Here is a 15,560-nt window from a genome sequence, read left to right as displayed (position 1 = left end):
AAGAACATCTGACACCCAATTGTTTAATAACAGCAGCAACAATATGATCCCCTGTTCCCCACCCACAATACTATAAACTAGACTTTTGAAAAGTCAAAGAAGACCTAATTTCCTTGAATGAGTTCAAATCTCCAGGGCCCGATGAACTGCATCCTAGAGTAATGAAGGAGCTAGCGGAAGAACTTTGTCTATTATCTTTGCAAAATCATGGAAGACGGGTGAGGTGCCAGACGACTGGAGGAGGGCTAACGTTGTCCCTTCAGCAAAGCTTTCGACAAAGTGCCCCATGATAGTCTGATTAACAAACTAGCTAAAAGTGGGCTAGATGGAACAACTATTAGGTGGATTCACAATTGGCTACAGAATCGGACTCGAAGTGTACTTATCAATGGAACCTTCTCAAACTGGGGAGAGGCAACGAGTGGGGTACCACAGGGCTCAGTCCTGGGCCCAGTGCTCTTCAACATTTTTATTAATGATTTGGATGAGGAGGTGCAGGGAACGCTTATCAAATTTGCAGATGACACAAAATTGGGTGGGATAGCTAATACCCTGAAAGAAAGAAACAAACTTCAAAGTGATCTTGATAGGCTGGAGTGCTGGGCTGAAAACAACAGAATGAAATTTAACAGGGATAAATGCCAAGTTCTACATTTAGGAAATAGAAACCAAATGCACAGTTACAAGATGGGGGATACTTGGCTCAGCAATACTACAAACGAGAAGGATCTTGGAATTGTTGTAGATCACAAGCTGAATATGAGCCAACAGTGCGATATGGCTGCAAGAAAGGCAAATGCTATTTTGGGCAGCATTAATAGAAGTATAGCTTCCAAATCACGTGAGGTACTTTTTCCTCTCTATTCAGCCCTGGTTAGGCCTCATCTAGAGTATTGCAGCCAGTTCTGGGCTCCACAATTCAAGAAGGACACAGACAAACTGGAGCGTGTTCAGAGGAGGGCAACCAGGATGATCAGGGGTCTGGAAACAAAGCCCTATGAAGAGAGATTGAAGGAACTGGGCATGTTTAGCCTGGAGAAGAGAAGATTGAGGGGAGACAGGATAGCACTCTTCAAATACTTAAAAGGTTGTCACACAGAGGAGGGCCGGGATCTCTTCTCGATCCTCCCAGAGTGCAGGACACGGAATAACGGGCTCAAGTTAAAGGAAGCCAGATTCCAGCTGGACATCAGGAAAAACTTCCTGACTGTTAGAGCAGTACGACAATGGAATCAGTTACCTAGGGAGGTTGTGGGCTCTCCCACACTTAGAGGCATTCAAGAGGCAGCTGGACAAACATCTGTCAGGGATGCTTTAGGGTGGATTCCTGCATTGAGCAGGGGGTTAGACTCGATGGCCTTGTAGGCCCCTTCCAACTCTGCTATTCTATGATTCTATGATTCTATGAAAAGAAGAAAGCTTTGCGTAATCAGGAATATTTTTGTGTGAGAAAGGACTGAGGGCTCTGTCCAGTTCTGGTACGTACAACAAATTCCTGGGCTCAACATTTTTTAAATTCTAAATGTATGTCTTTGCACCAGGATCCATTTGGTAGTCCTTGTTGCCCGAATAAAACAGAAGTAGATCCTGAAACCCTGAATTTTTCCTATCCCTGCTGCTGGTTGCCTATACAACATCCTTGGAAGAAGTATCTAATTTCTAAGAGAAGTAAGATATATGAACAAGCTGTCAATGTGAAAGAACGTTGAGCACCTTAGGCAAATTGATATCACGGTCAAAAGCATGGGACATAGCCCACAAGAATTCTGCTCAAAAATCCACAGGAGTTAATTTAAATACAAAGTCCTGTACTCACCGGAATTTTGTTTGGATGCTGTTCTCGGATCTGCTGTACCTCTTTACAACGATCAGCTGTAAAAATGAAAAAAAATTAGCAGATTTAGGAATTGGAATTACTTTCCCCAGTCTACTTGTACTATTCAGACCTCTGCAAATCCTAAGAAAGGTCTTTTTTGTGTGATGTTGATAATCTTAACTATGTCAACTAAAAAAACCCAAATACAAGTAGATACATCTAAATGTTTGTAAATGGAATTACAAAAACCATACCAAAATGAGAAAGTGGCATGAATGTAACAATGATACTAATAAATAAGAATATTTAGTATTTATACAGCAACACTTTCCCCCAAGCACTCAAACTTCGGAATTCACTGAGAACAACTGGAGGGAGGAACAGGGCCAGATGTGCAAGTCCTGCTCCTCTCTCGATGTGTTCTGAGAACACTTTGAGATGACAACGGCACAGGATATATATTTTTCAACAACCTCATAAAATAGGCTTGTACTATCACTCTCATATTATATCCACCATTAACACATGCCTAACATACCTATACCACACAAGGAACAGAAGCTATACATTATCTTCTACTCTGCCCAGAGAGGGGCAGACACAATTTTGGAAGGACTCCTAGATGCTCCTGAAGCATTTGGCACTGTGCAATACAACATGAACCAGTTCTACCCAAATATTCACTGCTGAAAAAGTACCACTGCTGTAATACTTCATGTATCTTAAGGATTGAACAGCTCCTCTCATTTCAAAAAGGAGGCAAATGCATACGCCTATGAGGTCCCCTGCCCTTCATTTTCCTACTTCCTGAGACCTTGTCCCACTCAACTTTCAGTCCTACACATGTCCTCTGGACTCTAAGCTGCTTGTGTATGTGCAGTCCTGTGAATCACCTGATCTCCGCAAAGACAGGAAGCATCATTTATGCCAAGGTAGGTAAATAACACAAAGTACAGAGCCAGTACAGCAATGAGATGGTAATTTATATTGACCTACATGCCACTAAACTGGAGGTTATCCACATCATCAAAGCCACAATTACAAATCCCTTTGCCAGCTCACCAGTAAAGTATTCAAGGTGAGAGAGAGAACCCAGGTGTAAAAGGGATGCTTTTGCATATGCAGGCTATTATTTTTATTTATGGCACTTTCTTGCCACTCAGATTATAGCCAATAAAACACACACACAAATACAAATCAGCTACTTGTAAAAAAAGGACACCAGGGCTACTTTAGACTTTTTTTCTTTTTTTTTAAAAGAAAACACTAAAAAGCCCATCTAATGAAATCTGCAGGGTGGCAGGATGGAGAGGCGAAGATGGCCTTCACTACTCCTCATTAGCATCTGTTAAGGTTTGCACATGGACGACCCCTTTGCACTCTAGCCTTTTGCATTCACCACTCAACTATAAAACCTACTTCTACACTGTAGGTATAGGTGCTGTTCCACTAGTAAACTAGCATCTTGCAGGAGGATTTGGGAGTCAACCACTAGCACAACATCTGGCTTACCACTACTGGAAACAGAAAATTCCTGCGTTAGAAGGCTACTTATTAAGTGCCCTAAGGTAAACACAAAAAAGCCAAAAACAAACCATCACATGGACACAAACTCTCATTGTTGCTAAACAGTTTACCCTCTGCCCCAGCAAAGGTGACAGGAAGCAGAGAGCTCAGACCTGTGTTTGCGCTGGGATTACATTATTAACAGCAATGTAAATAACATATTAACTTTTCTCAATATTGGTTATCGTTCCACTTGCTGTCAAGCAAAAACAATGATTTCCCAGGAAACAAGGGATAAAATTGCCTCAGCTTGCAACGAAGAAGCCAAGAAAATTCTATGGACAGGGACTTGTGAAGGGTTTAGTTTCCAAAGCATCAAATTAATTGTTTATCTTTACAAACACGTAGCCTTAAAAAAGGGGGGGGGAGGGGAGAGAAAACAAAGCACAGGTCCCATTGCCAAGCACAACAAATTATTGCACATTAAAACATCCTAAACATTAAAATGCAGTTAAGTAGGCTTTAAAAATTTCACCATAAGCACAGTAAGCAGCTTTCTTAGCAAATAATACAACAGCACTGTCTAGCCCCCAATCCTAGAGACTTGGGCCTAATCTACACCAAGCAGGATATTGCACTATAGAATCATAGAATAGCAGAGTTGGAAGGGGCCTACAAGGCCATCGAGTCCAACCCCCTGATCAATGCAGGAATCCACCCTAAAGCATCCCTGACAGATGCTTGTCCAGCTGCCTCTTGAATGCCTCTAGTGTGGGAGAGCCCACGACCTCCCTAGGTAACTGATTCCATTATCGTACTGCTCTAACAGTCAGGAAGTTTTTCCTGATGTCCAGCTGGAATCTGGCTTCCTTTAACTTGAGCCTGTTATTCCGTGTCCTACACTCTGGGAGGATCGAGAAGAGATCCTGGCCCTCCTCTGTGTGACAACCTTTTAAGTATTTGAAGAGTGCTATCCTGTCTCCCCTCAATCTTCTCTTCTCCAGACTAAACATGCCCAGTTCTTTCAGTCTCTCTTCATAGGGCTTTGTTTCCAGACCCCTGATCATCCTGGTTGCCCTCCTCTGAACACGCTCCGGTTTGTCTGTGTCCTTCTTGAATTGTGGAGCCCAGAACTGGACGCAATACTCTAGATGAGGCCTAACCAGGGCTGAATAGAGAGGAAAAAGTACCTCACGTGATTTGGAAGCTATATTTCTATTAATGCAGCCCAAAATCCAAAAAACGATAGAATGATCTCAATTCGAATTCAGGGTAAGCCATTTAACATCACAGTCATCCAAATATATGCCCCAACCACAGATGCTGAAGAAGCAGAAGTAGATCAGTTCTATGAGGATCTGCAGCACCTACTGGATAATACACCAAAAAGAGATGTTATTTTCGTTACAGGAGACTGGAACGCTAAGGTGGGCAGTCAAATGACATCTGGAATTACAGGTAAGCATGGTCTAGGAGAACAAAATGAAGCGGGACATAGGCTGATAGAATTCTGCCAGGACAACTCACTGTGCATAACAAACACTCTCTTCCAACAACCAAAAAGACGGCTTTATACATGGACTTCACCAGATGGCCGACACCGAAATCAGATTGACTACATCCTTTGCAGCCAAAGGTGGCGGACATCTATACAGACAGTAAAAACAAGACCTGGAGCTGACTGTAGTTCAGATCACGAACTTCTTATTGCACAATTTAGAATCAAACTAAAGAGAATAGGGAAGACCCACAGATCAGTTAGATATGAGCTCACTAATATTCCTAATGAATATGCAGTGGAAGTGAAGAACAGATTTAAGGGACTAGATTTAGTAGATAGGGTCCCGGAAGAACTATGGACAGAAGTTCGCAACATTGTCCAAGAGGTGGCAACAAAAAAACGTCCAAAAGAAAAAGAAAACCAAGAAGGCAAGATGGCTGTCTGCTGAGACACTGGAAGTAACCCAAGAAAGAAGGAAAGCAAAAGGCAACAGTGATAGGGGGAGATATGCCCAATTAAATGCAAAATTCCAGAGGTTAGCCAGAAGAGATAAGGAATTATTTTTAAACAAGCAATGTGCGGAAGTGGAAGAAGACAATAGAATAGGAAGGACAAGAGACCTCTTCCAGAAAATTAAGAAACATCGGAGGTAAATTCCAGGCAAAAATGGGTATGATCAAAAACAAAGATGGCAAGGACCTAACAGAAACAGAAGAGATCAAGAAAAGGTGGCAAGAATATACGGAAGATCTGTATAGGAAGGATAATAATATCGGGGATAGCTCAGACGGTGTGGTCAGTGAGTTAGAGCCAGACATCCTGAAGAGTGAGGTTGAATGGGCCTTAAGAAGCATTGCTAATAACAAGGCAGCAGGAGACAATGGTATCCCAGCTGAACTGTTTAAAATATTGCAAGATGATGCTGTCAAGGTGATGCATGCCATATGCCAGCAAATTTGGAAAACACAAGAATGGCCATCAGACTGGAAAAAATCAACTTATATCCCCATACCAAAAAAGGGAAACACTAAAGAGTGTTCAAACTATCGGACAGTGGCACTTATTTCACATGCCAGTAAGGTAATGCTCAAGATCCTGCAAGGTAGACTCCAGCAATTCATGGAGCGAGAATTGCCAGATGTACAAGCTGGGTTTAGAAAAGGCAGAGGAACTAGAGACCAAATTGCCAATATCCGCTAGATAATGGAGAAAGCCAAGGAGTTCCAGAAAAACATCTATTTCTGTTTTATCGACTATTCTAAAGCCTTTGACTGTGTGGATCATAACAAACTGTGGCAAGTTCTTGGTGGTATGGGGATACCAAGTCATCTTGTCTGCCTCCTGAGGAATCTGTATAACGAACAAGTAGCAACGGTAAGAACAGACCACGGAACAACGGACTGGTTTAAGATTGGGAAAGGAGTACGGCAGGGTTGTATACTCTCACCTTATCTATTTAACTTATATGCAGAACACATCATGCGACGTGCTGGGCTTGACGAATCCAAGGCTGGAGTTAAAATTGCAGGAAGAAACATTAACAACCTCAGATATGCAGATGACACCACTTTGATGGCTGAAAGTGAGGAGGAGCTGAGGAGCCTTATGACAAAGGTGAAAGAAGAAAGTACAAAAGCCGGGTTGCAGTTAAACCTCAAAAAAACCAAGATTATGGCAACTAGCTTGATTGATAACTGGCAAATAGAGGGAGAAAACGTGGAGGCAGTGACAGACTTTGTTTTTCTGGGCGCAAAGATTACTGCAGACGCTGACTGCAGCCAGGAAATCAGAAGACGTTTACTTCTTGGGAGGAGAGCAATGACAAATCTTGATAAAATAGTTAAGAGCAGAGACACCACACTGACAACAAAGGTCCGCATAGTTAAAGCAATGGTATTCCCCGTAGTAACCTATGGCTGCGAGAGCTGGACCATAAGGAAGGCTGAGCGAAGGAAGATAGATGCTTTTGAACTGTGATGTTGGAGGAAAATTCTGAGAGTGCCGTGGACTGCAAGAAGATCAAACCAATCCATACTCCAGGAAATAAAGCCAGACTGCTCACTTGAGGGAATGGTATTAAAGGCAAAACTGAAGTACTTTGGCCACATAATGAGAAGACAGGATACCCTGGAGAAGAGGCTGACGCTAGGGAAAGTGGAAGGCAAAAGGAAGAGGGGCCGACCAAGGGCAAGATGGATGGATGATATTCTGGAGGTGACAGACTTGACCTTGGGGGAGCTGGGGGTGGCGACAGCCGACAGCCGACAGAAAGCTCTGGCGTGGGCTGGTCCATGAAGTCACGAAGAGTTAGAAACGACTGAACGAATAAACAACAACAACAAGCCCAAAATAGCATTTGCCTTTCTTGCAGCCATATCGCACTGTTGGCTCATATTCAGCTTGCGATCTACAATTCCAAGATCCTTCTCGTTTGTAGTATTGCTGAGCCAAGTATTCCCCATCTTGTAACTGTGCATTTGGTTTCTATTTCCTAAATGTAGAACTTGGCATTTATCCCTATTAAATTTCATCCTGTTGTTTTCAGCCCAGCACTCCAGCCTATCAAGATCACTTTGAAGTTTGTTTCTGTCTTCCAGGGTATTAGCTATCCCACCCAATTTTGTGTCATCTGCAAATTTGATAAACATTCCCTGCACCTCCTCATCCAAATCATTAATAAAAATGTTGAAGAGCACTGGGCCCAGGAATGAGCCCTGTGGTACCCCACTCGTTGCCTCTCCCCAGTTTGAGAAGGTTCCATTGATAAGTACTCTTTGAGTCTGATTCTGTAGCCAACTGTGAATCCACCTAATAGTTGTTCCATCTAGCCCACTTTTAGCTAGTTTGTTAATCAGAATGTCATGTGGTACTTTGTCAAAAGCTTTGCTGAAGTCAAGATATATGACATCCACAGCATTCCCACAGTCCACAAGGGAGGTTACCCTATCAAAAAATGGTATCAAATTAGTCTGACAGGACTTGTTCTTGACAATTCCATGTTGGCTTCTAGTAATCACTGCATTGATTTCAAGGTGTTTACAGATTGACTTCTTTATAATCTGCTCCAGAATTTTCCCAGGGATGGATGTCAGACTGACTGGTCTGTAGTTCCCAGGTTCCTCCTTTTTGCCCTTTTTTGAAGATAGGGACAACGTTAGCCCTCCTCCAGTCGTCCGGCACCTCACCCGTCTTCTATGATTTTGCAAAGATAATAGACAAAGGTTCTGAGAGTTCTTCCGCTAGCTCCTTCATTACTCTAGGATGCAGTTCATTGGGCCCTGGAGATTTGAACTCATTCAAGGAGATTAGGTGTTCTTTGACCATTTGTTTATCAATCTCAAACTGTAATCCTGCCCCCTCAACTTCTGCTTCACTTTTTCCAGGGGGGTCATAGACCCACTTTTGGGAGAAGACTGAGGCAAAGTAGGAATTGAGCACTTCAGCCTTTTCTTTGTCATCTGTTATCAATTTGCCATCCTCATTAAGCAGTTGAACCACCATTTCTTTCCTCTGCCTTTTACTACTCACATATCTGAAGAAAGCGTTTTTATTGCTTTTAGCATCCCTCACTAATCTCGGCTCATTCTGAGCTTTAGCCTTCTTGACGCCATTTCGGCACTTCTGCGCCACCTGTCTGTACTCTTCTTTTGTAGCCTGGCCTTCCTTCCACTTCCTATATGTATCCCTTTTTGTTTTCAGGTCATCTCTAAGCATTTTGTGGAGCCACATTGGTTTCCTCTGTTGTCTTCTATCTTTTCTCCTGGTTGGAATTGTTTGTAACTGTGCCTTTAAAAATTCCTTTTTAAAATACTCCCACCCATCCTGCACTCCTTTTCTCAATAGGCTCACTTGCCATGGGACCTTACTTATCATAGTTCTGAGTTTATTAAGATCAGCTTTCCTAAAATCCAGAGTACGTGTATGGCTACGCTCGACTTTTGTCTCCTTCATAATCAAGAATTCAAGTATGACATGGTCTCTTGAATTCTTGTGTGGCTCCCCGCTCCACATGAGAAATCGCACAGAGCCGGGTCAAACCGTGGCAACGTACCACACGGTCTCAGGCTCAGCCGGAGACCATGGAAAAAGCGGGCCCAAAGGGAAGGGCGAGATCCAGGGGCAAGGGAGGGATCATCCCTCCCTGATCCCAGGATCCCCTGTGCGTCATGTGGACGCACAGGGACGATCCCGGGGTTCGCCCCAGGATTTCGCCCGGTCTGGCTAAGGCCATAGTGCAATATCCTGCTTAGTGTAGATTAGGCCTTGGACTAAAAGGAAGGATTCCCCACTAGCTGGTGCACTGCTATCTGTCACCTTCTGTTTGGCTTCCTTCTTGGGCCTTGTCAGGGAGAGGAGGTGCCCTCCTCTTCTCTGTATACCTGGTTGTATTCCTGTAAAAGAGATCCAGGCTAAGCCTCAAGCTAAAGGAGAATGCTTCCTGCTTTAGATCCTTTCACACGCATGCTTGAGCCTCTTCCTTACCAACCCCATTTCAGAGAGCATGGAGGTGTGGAGCAGCTGGTGGTCTTTGCCATCCATGTCTCATATAAAATGGTGCACGGCTAAAGGTTGGCAGCCAGGATTATAGAATTGCAGGCCTGGAAGGAAGCAGAGGTGGGGTAATCAAATCTCTGTTTCTGCCCCCAAGTAGATTCTATAGTTCCCTTAAGGATTATGTGAATGAATCCAGGCCAGCCCTACTGTGCCATTGTTGGAGTCCTGAATTAGGACTGGTTTTTTGTGATTTCCATATCTTTGTACAAGCCTGCAAAACCTGGAAGAAACTGAAGACTCAGCATCAGTCAATCAGCTTAAAGGTCAAGTTTGCAGGTGGACTTTATTGAATTATTGGGATGATGCAAAAGTCTAATTGTCTTGCCATTGCCAATTAGTGGTTTCATCATTTGTTCAGGGAAGTGTATATAAAGAGAGTTTTGGAGCTTTGTAACCAGATTAAAATATTCCCTCTCTGCTGATGTGAGCCCTGCTGTAACGTGTATGACCAAGTGTGTGAGTATGTTGGTGTAAATTTGTATTGCCATAAACTGTGTTATTTTCTATCAGTAAAATACTTTATTTTTGTACCAAACAAAATAGACTCTGTCTTGAAGTTAATTTGGTCTTTGCTGACTTTCATAGTTAAGAACCGCTGCTATTCTGCTAATTCACTGGCATAGTGAACAAAAGGGTTTATAAATAATATAACCCTCAAGAGGTTATGGGCCCAGTAACAGTCTGGACATAATTCTAGTTCTTAACAGAGAAACAGTAGGACCTGATAAGACAGAGAAGCCGTGCGTTGACTAATTGCCCTGGAGCGTTGCTTTTTCTAAAGAACGTTGGGATTTAGACAAAGGAAGAGATTTTTTGTAAAGCTTTTTGTCTTGCAAAGTCACACGGTGTCTGATAGAAGGCTATTTTTGAATTTGAAAAGGGATTCTGAGGTTGTTAAGCCGGTCAGTTCCCAAAAAGGAAATTCAAATAACAAAAGGGTTGAAACAACAACCAATTAGCAGTTATGGCACTTCAAATAGGAATGAATACACAAATGGAACAACTCACAGACACAAATTATATTACTTGGTCATTTAAGATTGAAATGAGTTTAAGGAACCAAGGGCTGTGGGAAGTGGTTACAGACCCACCCGATGAAGATTTAAGTGCAGCTGATTTGAGAGAGTGGAATCGTAATGCAGAGAAAGCTAAAACCCACATAATCCTCTGTATGAGGAATGATCAGCTATTCTATGTTAATAGAGAGGATGCTGTTCATGTGATCTGGACAAAATTGCGTGAAGTATATGTAAGAGATACAGCAGGTTCTCGAATAAATTTAACACGCAGAATGTATAGGACGATGCTAAAAGAGTCTGGAGATATTGGCAAACATTTGCAGGAGCTGAGAGAAATATTCCAAAGTTTAGCATCGGCTGGCTTGACTCTTTCAGAGGAAATGAAGTCTTATATTATTTTGTCTAGCTTACCAACGTCTTGGGACGTGTTGGTGACAACCCTAGAGGGAGTGACCGTCCGTGATTTAACCCTGAATTATGTGTGCGGAAAATTATTAGAAGAACAACAGAAAAGACATTCCAAGAGAGAAGCCATGAGCTCAAACGGCAAGGCAGACTCATTTCAACAATGGTCTGGTTCTGAAGGGGTTAAGACCGGGACTGTGAAAAAGGAGGAGACTGAATCTGCTTATTCAGTTTCTAAAAAGCACAAGCCACAAAAAACAATTGTTTGCTGGAAATGTGGCAAAATTGGACATAAGAAAATTGACTGTAGAGTGAGATTACAACCTGAGAAAGTTTCTGAGCATCGCTGGAAAAATGCTTCTTGTTCAAAGAAGTCAGCACAGCTCGTTACAGCCGGAGTGAGCAAGATGTCGAAGGAGGAAGGAAACGGAAGCTCAGCTATCTGGCTGATAGACTCAGCTTGTAATTCCGTTATTTCTACTAGAAAGGAAAGCTTCCTGGACTTCAGAGTCACGTCTAACAGATTTATTTTCCTTGCTGACGGCTCAAAGCAGGAAGTGAAAGGAGAAGGAATTTGTCATATTCCTGTCCTTAACGAAAGCTTTGCTAATGCTATTTTTGTTCCCAACTTAAGTCATTCTCTTTTAGGTGTGTCAAATCTAATGGAGAAAAAGTTCTCTGTCTCCTTTGAGGAGGGGAAATGTTTTATTTCCAGGCATGGAGAACTGAAGGGGACTGCCAGTTTAAAAAACGGTTTGTTTTTCCTGGACAGGAGCCAAGGTGGAGAGGAAGATATTTCTTCAAGTTCTATGACTTACAAAAACATTTCTCCCCATGACAATTGCCTACATTTATTTCATAGGAGATTTGGACATCCTTGTTTTAGATCTCTGGGCAAAACTCTCAAGATTGCTGAAGATGTGAGAGTAAAAAATTGCCAGAATTACCTTGACTGTTCCGTTTGTAAGTTGGCAAAATCACGTGTAGCCAATATTCCACGTGTAAGAGACTGGAGACATAAGGACATTCTTGGTCTAATACATTTAGATCTGACTGGTCCTTTCCCAGAGAGTTATGGGAAAGCTAAATATGCCCTGGTCATTTTAGATGACAAAACACGTTATTCATGGGTATATTTGTTAAAGCAAAAGTCTCAGTGTCTAGCCAAAGTAAAGGAATGGGTTAAAAAGGTGGAGAGATCTTTGCAAAGGCAAATACAGAACTTCTGTTCGGATCGGGGGGGCGAGTTTAGAAGTCTAGAGTTTGCTGATTTTTGCAGAAAGCATGGGATTTCTCATAAGTTTACAGATCCCATGGCGTCTTGGCAAGCTGGGAATGTGGAGCGGCGGATTGGCGTGCTGAAAACGAAAATGGAATGCTTAATGAAGGATGCCAAAGCAGATCCCAAGCTTTGGGGTGAAGCTTTTATGGCTGCAAACTATCTGTGCAACAGAACGTGGTCTTCAGCCATTAACAATATTCCTTTTTTCTTAATTTTTGGCAAAAATCCTAGTTTAAAACACATCAGAATCTGGGGATCCTATGCAATTGTGAATATTCCTTTAGCTCAAAGGAGACAGCTAGGACCCAGGGGAGTCAAAATGATGTTTGTTGGTTATGAAAATGGTAGTTGGAGGTTTTTGCACAAAGGAGGAAGAATTGTTGTCTCAAAATCTGCTTCCTTTGCTGAGCAGAATTGGGAATCGGTACATGATAATCCGTCAGTTTTACTAGATTTAGATTCTTCTAGCAGGCAAACGCCTGTAGCAACTCAGACCTAGCCAGAAGACAGAGAACAAGAGGAGGAGGAGGAGGAGGAGGAGGTGCAGATCCCCCGCAGGTCTCAAAGACAAAACAAAGGCGTGCCTCCCCATAGGCTTGGAATACACGCTTGTAATATGAGCTGTGAGCCTAATTCTTAGTCTTCGAGTCAACGAGGTTTTTGGAGAAGAAGGTTTTGCCTCCGGGACAGAAGTATTTAACTTGCCACTGAGGAGAAGTTTTTAACAGCAAGCCGCTTGTAAACAGAGTTTCTTAGAAACTAGTCGCCAAGGAATTTAGTCAGGATAGGGAGGGACTTTAACGTCATTTTCTCTACTGTGAAATCATATGCTTTACTCTTTGTGCTTATTCTATGTAGTAAAACAAATTCAGCCTGGAGTGTCTAAGGGAATCTTAAGGTATCTCGAACCTTGGAGCACTGGAGAAATTTTTCTGCAGAAGTCAGATGAGAATTTTTGTGCTATTATGATTCAAATTGGCATTGGCTGTGCAAATGATAGAAAAGCAACGTTGGAATGTTGATGATTGGAAGTAAGCCAAAATCATGGAAGTTCCAAGAAGCAAGAGTTGTGTGGCGATTTACAAAAAGGCTAAGTATGGTGCTGGTGAGTGGTAAAGTTACTTGACTGATCCAGCAATAAAGGACTTTAAGGTCCCAGTGGTGAAGCCAGTGACTGTTAAAGTTTAAAACACATAGTCTACTGTGAGTCCCAGAATAATTTGGCAGACGTCTTTACAAAACCGTTAGGAGCCATCAAACATTGGGAGATTTGTGAAACGTTAGGTTTCAGGCAGGGCTAAAAATGTGATTAACTGTACAAATGTTGTAACGTGGTGAAATAGTGGAAAACCCAAAAGGAAGGAGTGTTGGAGTCCTGAATTAGGACTGGTTTTTTGTGATTTCCATATCTTTGTACAAGCCTGCAAAACCTGGAAGAAACTGAAGACTCAGCATCAGTCAATCAGCTTAAAAGTCAAGTTTGCAGGTGGACTTTATTGAATTATTGGGATGATGCAAAAGTCTAATTGTCTTGCCATTGCCAATTAGTGGTTTCATCATTTGTTCAGGGAAGTGTATATAAAGAGAGTTTTGGAGCTTTGTAACCAGATTAAAATATTCCCTCTCTGCTGATGTGAGCCCTGCTGTAACGTGTATGACCAAGTGTGTGAGTATGTTGGTGTAAATTTGTATTGCCATAAACTGTGTTATTTTCTATCAGTAAAATACTTTATTTTTGTACCAAACAAAATAGACTCTGTCTTGAAGTTAATTTGGTCTTTGCTGACTTTCATAGTTAAGAACCGCTACTATTCTGCTAATTCACTGGCATAGTGAACAAAAGGGTTTATAAATAATATAACCCTCAAGAGCCATAACCAGAGAAAAACAATAAACCTGCCTGCAACAGACCTTGGATCCTGCAGAACAGGAAGAAAGACAAGCCATCCCAGCTAGGAGGTGGTAAAGCCACCCTTCTGGTCAATTCATCCTGGAAGAAAAATTCTATCCAAACTGTAGAACAAAATGATAAGGTAGACCTTGAGTATGAAGCAAAACAAACCTCTCCACTAAATGAAATAAAATCATCTGGAGTAGCTGCATTCCTGCAAGCAAAACCACAACCTTCCATGTGCATCCACAGTTTTCCTTTCCATGCATGTACACTCAATGAGTACAGACAGATACTATCAAACCAAAATGCCTGACCAACCAGAAAGGCAGAATTGAGATGAAACACATACTTCATAGCTGTTAACACACCAAGCCCAAGAAACATCTATCCACTCCACCCCCACCCTCAGCACCCAGCCTACGAGTATAGTTCAAAAGGCTACTACACCCAGCATTTTAAACACAAACTGGTCCAAATAAAGTGATTGTCTCAAACATTTGCTAGAGCTGGAGTAGGCAATTGTGAATCACTGGCCCAATCTACACCAAGCAGGACATTGCACTATGAAAGCGGTATATAAAAAGCAGGAGCCACACTAATGCTTTATAGTGGTATTGAAATGCACTGACAACTGTTGGGGCCCATTGACACATACCATATACCACTTTCATACTGCTATATCCTGCTTGGTGTGGCTTCTGCCTTTTATATACTACTTTCATGCCACTTTCATAGTGCAACATCCTGCTTGGTGTAGATTAGACCACTGTCTGCAAACTGGCTAGAAACAGTTTGTCTGTGCTTATTGTTTGGTTTGCCCAGTGCTTTATTATTAGGCAGACTCACTACCACTTAATCTCAAAAATGCATCAAGCCATATTACCTATAGGTATAAAGATACCAAACCAGCCAGTTGCATCTCCATTCAAAACCTTCTCCTTCTGCGAATACATTACACACCCAAACTCCCTACTGCAATCAAGGAAGTCAGAACATTTCACAAGCAGTTGACGTTTTCTCAAACAACAGATCAGTCATAGCTGTATCAATGTAGTCTCAATAGATTCTCATCTGCCTGCCAACAGTGAAAGGTATATTCCGATTAAGATTTCCAAAAGGAAAAAAAATGGAATCATGTAATACCATAAATTTGACAAAAGGATATTTTGGCACACAATCTGCTAAGTCACCGATACTGGTTTTAAGGAGATGTATATCACTATCTTGTAGAGCAACCTTCCTCAACCTGCTGCCCTCCGGATGTGTTGGGACTGAAACACCCAGAATTGTAAGCCAGCATCGCCCCTACCTGGGAATTACGGTAGTTGCAATCCAACACAACTGAAGAGAACCAGGTTGGGACAGTATGCTGAAGAGTCATCTGTTAAATCATGCCACAAACTAGGAATGAAAGCAACAAGCTTTAGCTTATTAGGTACTTGTTGATCTATGATTTGTGCTTTCGAGGAAGCAACAAGGGGAATGCAAAGGCCTTGGTTTCAGTGTCACGTATCATGGGACATGCCAAGTTCAGCTTCCAACATGTCTAAGGGGAGGACAGAAACTGAAGCATCAACAATCAC

At 42.2% G+C, this 15,560-nt stretch overlaps 2 protein-coding genes across 2 annotated transcripts in view; both read right to left on the bottom strand.

The window, feature by feature from the left end:
- DYNLRB1 (dynein light chain roadblock-type 1) overlaps window positions 1-15,560 on the bottom strand; it is a 545,722-nt gene that overhangs the window by 475,745 nt on the left and 54,417 nt on the right. The window lies entirely within an intron of this gene.
- Window positions 1-15,560, bottom strand: part of MAP1LC3A (microtubule associated protein 1 light chain 3 alpha) — a 41,792-nt gene that overhangs the window by 12,433 nt on the left and 13,799 nt on the right. The window contains exon 2 of the mRNA XM_063145324.1: window positions 1,817-1,872. Coding sequence (XP_063001394.1) covers window positions 1,817-1,872 — 56 coding nt within the window. The remainder of the gene's footprint in view (window positions 1-1,816; window positions 1,873-15,560) is intronic.

The sequence above is a fragment of the Elgaria multicarinata genome, chromosome 1 (genome assembly GCF_023053635.1).
Source record: "Elgaria multicarinata webbii isolate HBS135686 ecotype San Diego chromosome 1, rElgMul1.1.pri, whole genome shotgun sequence".
Taxonomy (NCBI): domain Eukaryota; kingdom Metazoa; phylum Chordata; class Lepidosauria; order Squamata; family Anguidae; genus Elgaria; species Elgaria multicarinata.
This window is presented reverse-complemented; position numbering and strand designations above follow the sequence as displayed.